The sequence below is a fragment of the Pelophylax lessonae genome (assembly GCF_965119305.1).
Source record: "Pelophylax lessonae genome assembly, chromosome: 8".
Taxonomy (NCBI): domain Eukaryota; kingdom Metazoa; phylum Chordata; class Amphibia; order Anura; family Ranidae; genus Pelophylax; species Pelophylax lessonae.
This window is the reverse complement of record NC_138775.1, coordinates 18,040,809-18,052,885: the sequence shown is the minus strand read 5'-3', so window position 1 is coordinate 18,052,885 and position 12,077 is coordinate 18,040,809. Positions and strand designations below refer to the sequence as shown.

General features: G+C 46.6%; 1 protein-coding gene across 2 annotated transcripts in view; it reads left to right on the top strand.

Annotated features, from left to right (window-relative positions):
- Positions 1-10,612, top strand: part of DAG1 (dystroglycan 1) — a 143,855-nt gene extending 133,243 nt beyond the window's left edge. For both annotated transcript variants that reach the window (XM_082265339.1, XM_082265338.1), the window contains one exon: positions 7,778-10,612. In XM_082265339.1, coding sequence (XP_082121465.1) covers positions 7,778-10,144 — 2,367 coding nt within the window. In that variant the 3' untranslated portion in view covers positions 10,145-10,612. The remainder of the gene's footprint in view (positions 1-7,777) is intronic.
- Positions 10,613-12,077: the final 1,465 nt, after the last annotated feature.

Genomic DNA, 12,077 nt, shown 5'->3' with positions numbered 1-12,077 from the left:
CTTCAGCGGAAATAAGCAGCACTCAGTCAGGGGGAACCGGAGCCGGCGTCCAGCTCGTCTGGGCTTGTTCCAGAATAGATTATCCCCTCCAGGTACTCGGCTGTGAGATCCTCGTCGTCCTTCGAGAAGAAACACTCCCATGTGGAGGTCACCTTGTCCGGCACAAATTGGCAGCTCAACAGTCTATACTTCATATCAAAAGCCGGAACATGAAAGCCATTGTGTGTGGGGGAGGGGGGGGGATGCAAGGACACAACTTCAAAGTCCACCCTGGGCCCATCCAAGGGGCTCCGCCGTGGGTGACTAGAGAGAAAAAAGTTTTCCGGCTGATATCACTAGTCTAGTCAGAGTTTCCATGGGACTGCTGCATACAGCCAAAGAAAAGGATCTCTTCTCAGAATTACTGAAATCCAAGAAAATCGCTTGTACAGATAAAACCTCTTTTTAAGCTGTTTTTGTAACAAGAAAATGTATGTGTGGGATATTGGTACAGGAACATTGCTGTGTATGCCTTGGGCAGATTAGTCCAGGGTCTTAGATATTTTTGCGAGACATTATTTTGGAGTGACGGGTGTATTTTATTAATTTCAAGTACTTGTATAGCGCTGTCAATTTATGCAGCGTTTTACATATACATTGCACATTCACATCAGTCCCTACCCTCGAAGAGCTTACAATCTACAGTCCCTAACTCGCATTCATACATACACATAGTAGGGCCAATTTAGACAGGATCCAATTAACCTACCAGCATGTCTTTTGGAGTGTGGGAGGAAACCCAAGTACCCGGAGGAAACCTGCACAGGGAGAACATGCAAACTCCAGGCAGGTAGTGTTGTGTTTGGTATTTGAACCAGCAATCTTTTTGCTGCTAGGCGAAAGTGCTAATTACTACACCACTTTGCCGCCCACTTTGGGTCTAATTTGCATTAGACCCATGTGTGTATCTGGGGGACAATAACCTTAGGTGGTATGTGTGCACGTCTAAGAAAGATTAATACAGGGTGAGGGAGTGTGTTTGGGTTCTTGTGCATGTTTGGGGAAGAGTAGAATGGTTACTTGTGTATGTATTTGGGGAGAGTAAAATGGGGTTCCTGTGTGTGTTTGGGGGAGACAAGAATGGGGTTATGCGTGATAGGGGGCCAATAGAAGGGGGTTGTTGTGTTTGGGGGAGACTAGAATGGGGTTCCTGTGTGTGTGTGTGGACTAGAATGGGGTTCATGTGTTAGAATGGGGTTCCTGCATGTGTTAGGGGGAGAAATGGATGGGGTTGCTGTGTATGCGTAATAGGGGGCCAATAGAAGGGGGTTGCTGTGTTTGGGGGAGACTAGAATGGGGTTCCTGTGTGTGTGTGTGTGTGTGTGTTTGGGGGAGACTAGAATGGGGTTCGTGTGTTAGAATGGGGTTCCTGCATGTGTTGGGGGAAGAGTAGAATGGGGTTCCTGCATGTGTTTGGGGGAAGAGTAGAATGGGGTTCCTGCATGTGTTTGGGGGAAGAGTAGAATGGGGTTGCTGTATGCGTGTGTATGTTTGGGGGAAAGTAGAATAGGGGATCGGAGTCCTTTGTGTGTTTGTGTAGTCTGCATAGCCATAACTTATAGTTGCATTGCCATGTTTTGTGATGCCTGTAAGTTGTTCAGAGGTACAGTGCCTTGCGAAAGTATTCGGCCCTCTTGAACTTTGCGACCTTTTGCCACATTTCATGCTTCAAACATAAAGATATAAAACTGTAATTTTTTGTGAAGAATCAACAAGTGGGACACAATCATGAAGTGGAACGAAATTTATTAGATATTTCAAACTTTGTTAACAAATAAACTGAAAAATTGGGCGTGCAAAATTATTCAGCCCCTTTACTTTCAGTGCAGCAAACTCTCTCCAGAAGTTCAGTGAGGATCTCTGAATGATCCAATGTTGACCTAAATGACTAATGATGATAAATAGAATCCACCGGTGTGTAATCAAGTCTCCGTATAAATGCACCTGCACTGTGATAGTCTTAGAGGTCCTTTTAAAGCGCAGAGAGCATCATGAAGAACAAGGAACACACCAGGCGGGTCCGAGATACTGTTGTGGAGAAGTTTAAAGCCGGATTTGGATACAAAAAGATTTCCCAAGCTTCAAACATCCCAAGGAGCAACTGTGCAAGCGATAATATTGAAATGGAAGGAGTATCAGACCACTGCAAATCTACGAAGACCTGGCCGTCCCTCTAAACTTTCAGCTCATACAAGGAGAAGACTGATCAGAGATGCAGCCAAGAGGCCCATGATCACTCTGGATGAACTGCAGAGATCTACAGCTGAGGTGGGAGACTCTGTCCATAGGACAACAATCAGTCGTATACTGCACAAATCTGGCCTTTATGGAAGAGTGGTAAGAAGAAAGCCATTTCTTAAAGATATCTATAAAAGTGTCGTTTAAAGTTTGCCACAAGCCACCTGGGAGACACCAAACATGTGGAAGAAGGTGCTCTGGTCAGATGAAACCAAAATTGAACTTTTTGGCAACAATGCAAAACGTTATGTTTGGCGTAAAAGCAACACAGCTCATCACCCTGAACACACCATCCCCACTGTCAAACATGGTGGTGGCAGCATCATGGTTTGGGCCTGCTTTTCTTCAGCAGGGACAGGGAAGATGGTTAAAATTGATGGGAAGATGGATGGAGCCAAATACAGGACCATTCTGGAAGAAAACCTGATGGAGTCTGCAAAAGACCTGAGACTGGGACGGAGATTTGTCTTCCAACAAGACAATGATCCAAAACATAAAGCAAAATCTACAATGGAATGGTTCACAAATAAACATATCCAGGTGTTAGAATGGCCAAGTCAAAGTCCAGACCTGAATCCAATCAAGAATCTGTGGAAAGAACTAAAAACTGCTGTTCACAAACGCTCTCCATCCAACCTCACTGAGCTTGAGCTGTTTTGCAAGGAGGAATTGGCAAAAATTTCAGTCTCTCGATGTGCAAAACTGATAGAGACATACCCCAAGCGACTTACAGCTGTAATCGCAGCAAAAAGTGGCGCTACAAAGTATTAACTTAAGGGGGCTGAATAATTTTGCACGCCCAATTTTTCAGTTTTTTATTTGTTAAAAAGTTTGAAATATCCAATAAATTTCGTTCCACTTCATGATTGTGTCCCACTTGTTGTTTGTTCACAAAAAAATTACAGTTTTATATCTTTATGTTTGAAGCCTGAAATGTGGCAAAAGGTTGCAAAGTTCAAGGGGGCTGAATACTTTCCCAAGGCACTGTATATCTGAGTTGTGCGCAGTGAACTGTCAGGCAGCTGCATAAGACTTTTTGCCAAATTGTCAGGCCCAGGTTCCCGCTATTGTTTTCTGAGATCCCAAACACAATCCAGGGAAGTTCATAACACCACCAACTGCAGAACAGGAAAGTAGAGAAATGGTAATTAACGTTGAAGGCATGAAAAGTCCCTCGTCCACCCAGATTGAGTCTGTTTACATAGGACAGGGAGGTGGCCAGGACCACTCTCCCGTGGGGTTATAGCGAGGAAGTGTAATCTCTGTGCCTAAAACTCCTTAGTGCATCCTCCTGTATGTTAGAAGTTCCTGTACTACAATTATACATCTATTGCTGGGGAGAAGAGATACTCATGTTCTTGCAAAGATAATGGATTTACACGTTTTGGATGTCTGCCTTTGTCCTGTTTAATGCTGTTGCTGGTTGCAATGGCAGCAGTAGGTTGGGTGAGTTGGGAATGATGTTCTTGTCTGTCATTTAGCACTTCAGAATTCCCAGTAAAGCTGAACTTACTCTACCCAGTTGGTCATATGCAAAATAGGGTTGACATAACATGGGGGGGAAGGGGGTCATCAGTACATCAGGCAAGACATATTGTATATGAGAGTATGGTTTACCATCACTACTTACATAAAACCTTTGTAGTTCAATACGCAGTCAGTGCCGACATCCTATACAGCTTTCTTTCTCCAGTATTGCAGGTTTTTTTGGTGCTCAAGAAAGTGGGTGCTGGCATCCCGTTGCACACATCCAGAGCGTCTCTAAGAAAGGTATAGGATGCCGCTCAACCAACCCAATCTATGTTGGGTGTAAATGACAGCCTCCACAAGTGCTGTTCCAGTGACCAAGCCCACTGAAGCATTTCACCCTGCTCCTCAGGGCTTAGTCATAGAGCTTGGACTAAGACCTGGTGGGTGGGGTGAAACGCAGCAATGGGCGTGGTCAGTAGAGCAGCACTGGCTGAGGCCGTTATTTACACCCAACATGGATTGGGTTGGTTCAGCAGTGTCCTATACCTTTCTTTAGAATGTCTTTATGATTGATGATTTTGATCTGCATGTAGATGGCTGTCTTGTGTCAACAGGCGACCCAGAGCAATCAAAGCTTGGAGAGGTAAATGATGGTGGGCAATGGTCTTTGAGAAGATGTGTCTGGAAAGAGGACACGAGCAGTAAGGGAAGGCCATTCCGCTGACCATGGTTGTGTTTAATATCACATTGGCTTCTACACCCATTCAGCCCCCGCTCCAGGTCTTCAGGGGTTAAACCGGTGAGGGGAAGGGGGGTGGCGGTGCCGATATAGCATGCAGCGGGGCAGATAGTTACAGTCGTGCTGTAAGTGGAGACAGCGTTCTGTTATCTTGGAAAGGTCAGCATTGTATGTACACTATATATAAACTAATCTCTCAGCGTGCAGACGTGTCGGATTCATTGGCTAAAAATACTGCAGCATTCCCGGCCAACACTGTACAGGTCCGGTCCAAGCTGCACAGTGGTCGGCAGAGGAGGATTCTGGGTGGTGGCCTGGTGTCCAGTATAGCGGGCTGACTGCTTTTTGCATCCTCTTCTTACTGCCTCTGGGCCAGTGTAAGACGAGTCTCTACAGGGTTAGGTCAGGAGGTCCTGACTATCTAGTTTCCCATCTTGCCTCACAGCTTGTATTACTGTATCCTTGTTGTTGGCTGTGTGTGGCCTTGCAGTACTGGGATCCTGGGTTCAGTTACAACCCTGGCTCTGCCTGCATGCGGTTTGCATGTTCTACCCAGGTTTTTGTGGCGTTCTTCCCTCAATTGTAAAAATTGACCCATCTGAGCCAGATGTCTCCAAACATTTCAAGCAAAGGGCCAGTTTTCTGTTCTTCAGATATTGGGGGGCGGGGTGTGCAGATTGGCCAGGCCTAGCATTAGTGAGGATAAACATGGCCTCAGGATTGGTGGTCAGTAGGAGGAGGAACAGTGCCCTATCATTGGTATTAGTGGGAGGAACAGTGCCCCATTAATATTAGTGGCTTGAATAGTACCCTATCGTTGGTATCAGTGGGAGGAATGGCGCCCCATTGTTGGTGCCAGTGGGAGGAATGGCGCCCCATTGTTGGTGCCAGTGGGAGGAATGGCGCCCCATTGTTGGTGCCAGTGGGAGGAATGGCGCCCCATTGTTGGTGCCAGTGGGAGGAATGGCGCCCCATAGTTGGTGCCAGTGGGAGGCATGGCGCCCCATAGTTGGTGCCAGTGGGAGGCATGGCGCCCCATAGTTGGTGCCAGTGGGAGGCATGGCGCCCCATGGTTGGTGTCTGAGGGAGGCATGGCGCCCCATGGTTGGTGTCTGAGGGAGGAATGGCGCCCCATGGTTGGTGTCTGAGGGAGGAATGGCGCCCCATGGTTGGTGTCTGAGGGAGGAATGGCGCCCCATGGTTGGTGTCTGAGGGAGCCATGGCGCCCCATGGTAGGTGCCAGTGGGAGCCATGGCGCCCCATGGTAGGTGCCAGTGGGAGGATCGACACCCCATGGTAGGTGCCAGTGGGAGGATCGACGCCCCATGGTAGGTGCCAGTGGGAGGAATAGATGCTCCAAGGGCCAGCTATAGACTAGGGTTGCAATTTGAAGACCACTGATCTAAGCTGAAAGATGAGAACCTGCCCAGTCACCCCCACAATTTAAGTATCCTCCTCTTCCTGGGTGCCATGATAGTGTTATAGAAGATCTATATTATCGGAGAAATTGCAGCGAATTGCTTTCCCCTCAGGGCTGTATGTTGGCAAATAAATTAGCTGTGCAGAGCTCTCAGTCACGTGGGACTGTGCTCAATCGCGCTCACCATAATCACCTTTTTGTTACGGCGATCAATATTTTTAATAACATTTCATGGTTACGGACATCAGACACTTGGCAGTGGTATGAATGGTTCTTTAGGAGTTTTATTGGTTGATCGCCCCCTCGCAGATTTACGCAGGCGTGATGTCAGAACCAAAGGCTTTCCGATCACCTGGGACCTTCCAGCCTTTTAATGACTGTGCATTGCATGATGGTCTATCTCCCTGAGAACATAAAGGATCGGAGGGGGACTCTGCACTGTGGCTTCCCTAGCTGAGCATCATCGGAGATTTTATCTATGGAGAGGATAGATTTTATAGTACGCAGGACACCCGAGCAACACATGCGTAAACCCAAAACAGCTGTGCGTTTCTGAGACGCTCCTTGTATCTTGGGTGCGTTTGCTCTACAAATGGTCCTTTAGGATTGACGCTGGATTTGTCCTGCGGTCCCCTCTAGGCGGATCGCAAACCGCCATTACAGTCGATGGTGTGCGTGAAAAAGGCAGCACATGCTCAGCCTTCCAAATATAGGCCGCTGCATACAGTGCGAAGCATTCTAAAAATAGAAATTCTCTAGTATGAAAGACATCTTCAGAAATATCCGTTCCTGCTCCAGCACCCCCAGGATTCCTGGATGGCAGGCATCGCTGCGTGAAAATAAAGGCACTCCTCTACCAGCTCACCTCCCCTGTTTTCGAGTCTTGAAATGTTCTTTGATTAATGGACTCATTTATTGTAAACTGATTCTAGTAAACAGTCCAAAACATGCCGCTTCCAAGTCTTCTCCTGCTTGTGCCTAGAATTATGACTGTGCTCGCAATACAAGGCAGCTTCCTTGTCATATGTTCAGGCTGAAGCGAGATTCCATGACCCCCCCTACTTCCGCGGACAGGCTCAGGACGGACCCCCAGCCATCCCCCTCCCTCTTTGCTGCAGACAGGCTCAGGGACCCCCCCCCCCCTTCTGCCATGGAGAGGCTCGACGGCCCCCGGGACGTACATACTACCATGGCCAAAGACAAATACTACCTATTAAATATTTATGATCATACTTATCACATTCCCTAATAATAATTTTGGATTTAGTGAGGATTTGCCAAGCAGTTATCAAATTTTTATCTTCAGTCGCCCGATTCAGATCTGCCATATCATTTGTTATTGGCAAAGTAGCCGTCACCTAATGTGAGTGCCAAGTGGAAAATGCCTAACCCCTGTGTGAATGCGGAACATTGGATAATGACAATGACTGTTCCTAAAACTGAATGCCACTCTGTATGAAGAGAATATTCTCATGACTTGGGGGTCCTCTTTTCCATAGTCTAGCTATGTTAGTGCTATAACCATGAAGAAGTGTGTGACTGTGGTGAGACATTAGAGCGTAAGCTCCTCTGGGGCAATGACTGATGTGACTGGCTTAGTGTTATCTGTGCAGCGCTGCAGTATATGTCAGAGCTATAAAAATGTATAATATGGGACTGGTGGGGAAATTAAAGCATAAGCTCCTCTGGTGCAGAGACTGATGTCACTGGCTCAGTGTTCTCTATACAGCACTGCAGATGTCAACGCTACATGATAGTGTGAGACTGTGGTGGGGTGTTAAGAGTGTAAGCTCCTCTGGTTTGGAGATATATTATAAATAGTTCATATTTTTATTTTCGCTAATCCTATAATTATTATTTTTTTATTTCAGATTTCTGAAAATGGAAAGGAGACCCTGCCTTCGTGGTTACACTGGGACGATGAGGTGTTGGAGGGACTTCCCCTGGAGGGTGATAAAGGAGTGTATGAAATTTCTGTAAACACTTTTTCGGTGGCAGAAAATGGAACTTTCATACCACAGGCTACAGATGTCTTCTCCATTGAGGTTCATCCTGAGGATCACAGCGAGCCACAGTCTGTTCGGGTGACGGGGCAAGAGACTAATGATGTGACGCCTTTCCTTTGTGGCCCCGATGAGCCCATTACTATTCTCACCGTCATTCTGGATGCGGACCTGACAAAAATGACCCCTAAGGATAGAGTGGATGTCCTTAAGCGAATGCGAGACTTCTCTGAGGTGGAACTGTATCAGATGAAGTTGGTCCCAGTAGTGAATAACAGACTCTTTGACATGTCTGCGTTTATGGCTGGGCCTGGCAACGCTAAGAAAGTTGTTGAAAATGGTGCTTTGTTGTCTTGGAAAGTTGGCTGTTCTATGGATCAGAACAGTGTCCCAAATATCAGTTCTGTGGAGGTTCCAGCTAAAGAAGGCACAATGTCAGCACAACTTGGCTATCCTGTTGTAGGGTGGCACATTGCCAACAAGAAACCACACACTCCTAAGCGGCTAAGGCGACAGATTTACACTACCCCAACCCCTGTTACCGCCATTGGACCACCAACAAGTGCTGTCCATGAACCTCCTGTCAGAATTGTTCCAACTCCCACTTCACCAGCTATTGCCCCTCCAACAGATACAACTGCTCCTCCAGTCCGTGAACCCATTCCACTCCCTGGAAAGCCCACCATCACAATAAGAACCAGGGGTCCAATTATGCACACGCCAACACTTGGCCCGATCCACCCAACCAAATTGGAAACAACCAGTGTGTTTCCTGGGCCTGTTCGTCCAACAATGACGAGACCTTCATATATAGAACCGACAGCTGTGGTCACACCTCCTTCTGCCACCACCAAGAAACCACGGGTGACCACCCTGAAACCTGCTACAGATTCTACTACTACCACAACCAAGAAGCCAACCAAAAAGCCAAGGCCTCCTAAAACTACCAAAACACCGACAACAAAAGTCGAAACCACATCTCCAAGCCGAATCCGCCCCTCTACGAGTCGACCCTTCAACACTGAGCCCAAACTCACTAATCACATTGATAAAGTTGTTGCTTGGGTAGGAACCTATTTTGAAGTGAAGATTCCACCCGACACATTCTATGATAAAGAAGATGGCACAACTGATAATTTAAGACTTACGCTGGAGCCTAGGAAAAACGCAAGCATACAAGACAAGACATGGGTGATACTCAACAGTGCCAGCCAAGTGATGTATGGTATGCCTGATGCCCGCCATTTAGGTGACCATGAGTACTACCTAAAAGCTACAGACAAAGGAGGTCTCAGTGCAGTTGATGCTCTTGAAATCCAAGTCCGTAGTTTATTTCTTAAAGATCCATCGCCAGTGAAATTCAGCGCAAAGCTTCAGGGAGACTATAATTCTGTGGCCAATGATATCATGAAGAAGATCCAGTTGGTGAAGAAGCTGGGTTTGGCATTTGGTGACAGGAACAGTAGCTCAGTCACCCTGCAGAATATCTCAAAAGGTTCCATCATTGTGGAGTGGACCAACAACACCATCCCTGTAAATCCTTGTCCTAAAGAGCACATTGAAGTAGTGGCAAGGAAGATTTATGATGAAAACGGCAAAGTAAGAGAGCATTTTCGCTCAGCCTTGGAACCAGAGTTTAAGCTTGAGAAAGTGGATGTGTCACTTGCCGGCAGCTGTAGGAGTAAGAGTGGCCTTTTCTCCATTCCTATAACCGAGGTGGAGCCGATTGTCACCATGATTGCTCCTACCATAGCTGCTGACCGAAATCCAGAAAAGAGCAGCGAGGACGATGTTTATCTTCATACTGTAATACCGGCTGTTGTTGTGGCTGCTATCCTATTGATTGCCGGTATCATCGCCATGATTTGCTACCGTAAGAAGCGGAAAGGCAAATTGACCATCGAGGATCAGGCAACATTTATTAAGAAGGGCGTCCCTATTATATTTGCGGATGAACTGGATGATTCCAAGCCTCCTCCCTCCTCCAGCATGCCACTGATCCTCAAGGAGGAGAAAGCCCCTCTACCACCTCCGGAATACCCCAACCAGAACGTGCCAGAGACAGTCCCCTTAAACCAGGACACCTTGGGGGAATACACGCCACTAAGGGATGAGGACCCTAATGCCCCCCCTTACCAGCCTCCCCCACCTTTCACAACACCCATGGAGGGTAAAGGCTCGCGCCCCAAGAACATGACCCCATACCGGTCACCACCCCCTTATGTACCCCCTTAATGAACGTTGTCTCAAGTGGAGGGAGATTCGGGGGCTTGGGAGATCCTGACTGAACTTTTGTAGCCTGCAATCTACTGTCCAGACAACGGAAAGCATTGCTGTTATAAGCAAACTATCAAAGTTTTCTGGAACACTGCTCTTTTCTGCCCGGCTCCCTCATGGGCGGTGGAACACATAGGACATCTGCCATTTTCATATTTGTGTTCATACAAGTGTGCGCCCACCTTTTTTAGATTGCAGGCATGGAAGATAGGGGACTTCCATTATACGCTGGGGTGGCCTTTGGTTCTCTGCTGTTTTTGCCTTTAACACTAACTGTATTTTATTTTTATTTTTTGTTTTACTTCTATCCACGTGTGTCTAGCTACAAAATGTAACAAAGAGAAACGAAAAGGATATCCTAAAAAAAATTCAAACACTGTCAGAGAAAAAAAAAACTTACCAAGTTTTTTTTATGTTTTTATATTTTTAATCCATGATTATTTTATTTGTCATATGTGTTTAAGAATATTAACTTTTACACCAAAATAAGCTCCAGCGGGGTTTCAAAAAGTTGTAATGTTTTTTTGTCTAAAATGAAGAATTGGTGTGTTTTTTGTGTCCTTTTCATCCAGAGTGTGTCCACGTGCTCGGATCGTGCTCGTTTCATGGTCACGGGCCTGGGCTTGATTAGTCAGATGTGGGAACATAAGTCCCAGCAGGCATACACTGCCATGTCTTGGCAAAAGTATAGATGACACTGCCCCCAAGCCATGAAGGACGTCACCGTCATGGAAGATTGGGTGCTGAATGTCAGCAGGGGCTCCGTCCAGTGACGTCACAAATCTGAAAGAAAAGAGTGCTTTAAAGAACATGCAACGGTTAAAAACTTTATTCATCTGGACAACATGAACAGAGTCCCTGCCTGGGGACCCCCCTCCTTCTCGTGTTTGACCCACAAGATTCGGCTTAAACCAGGGTTCCATGGATCCCCCAGGGTTCCTCAGAGGTTGCTAGGGGTTCCGTGATCAATGAACAATTTCTGCCTCTCAGATAAGTTCCCATTCACTCCATTGATCTTTGTAGCTATCTGTAAGAGGCTAATTCTTTCCAATGACCACAAGTGTAAGGAGTGTTGTTCCCACTGACCATCAAACTAATTTATCATGAGTTATTAATCGTAATTTTTCAGACAGGGTTCCCTGAGACCGGAAAGTTATTTTAAGGGTTTCTCTATGTTGAAAGTTTAGGAAAAGCTGGACTTGGACTGTAGACTTCTATGCTATGATTAAAGGCACATTCCAGCAAAGCCCCACTGCAAGGGTTAACTGCTCAATAAAAAGTGCTTTTTCAAATCTGCTAAACCTAAATGATAGGAGTTCTATGTTTTTTCTGGTGTTCAGCTTTAAAGTGGTTCTAAAGGCTCAAGGTTTTTTTTACCTTCATACATGAAGGTAAAAAAAAAACACCTATGTGCAGCCCACCCCATACTTGTGTCCCACCGTGATCCAGCGTTGTACCCGAGAGCCTCGGCTCTCCGGGGACTCTCCCTCCTCATTGGCTGAGACAGCAGCGGGAGTCATTGACTCCTGCTGCTGCCAGTCATAACCAGTGAGCCAATGAGGAGGGAGAAGGCGGGGCGAAACTGAGGCTGTGTGTGAATGGATATGCAGAGCAGTGGTGCAGAAGTGAGCCTACTTAGGTGCCCTTATAGCAAGCTGTTTTTTTCTGGGGCACTTGGCAGGAGGGAGGGACCAGGAGCCACTTGCCTTTTATTATCACTTTAAAGAGGAAGTAAAGTCACTCAAAAAAAACGAGGGAAAAAAAAGCCCTGTAAAGAGAGAGGCATAATGAGCTATATGCATCGCATACTAGCTCATTATGAAGTACTTACCTTTAAACGAAGCCCCCGCCGTCCCGCCCCCTCAGCAACAGGACGGCCGACATGTCCTGC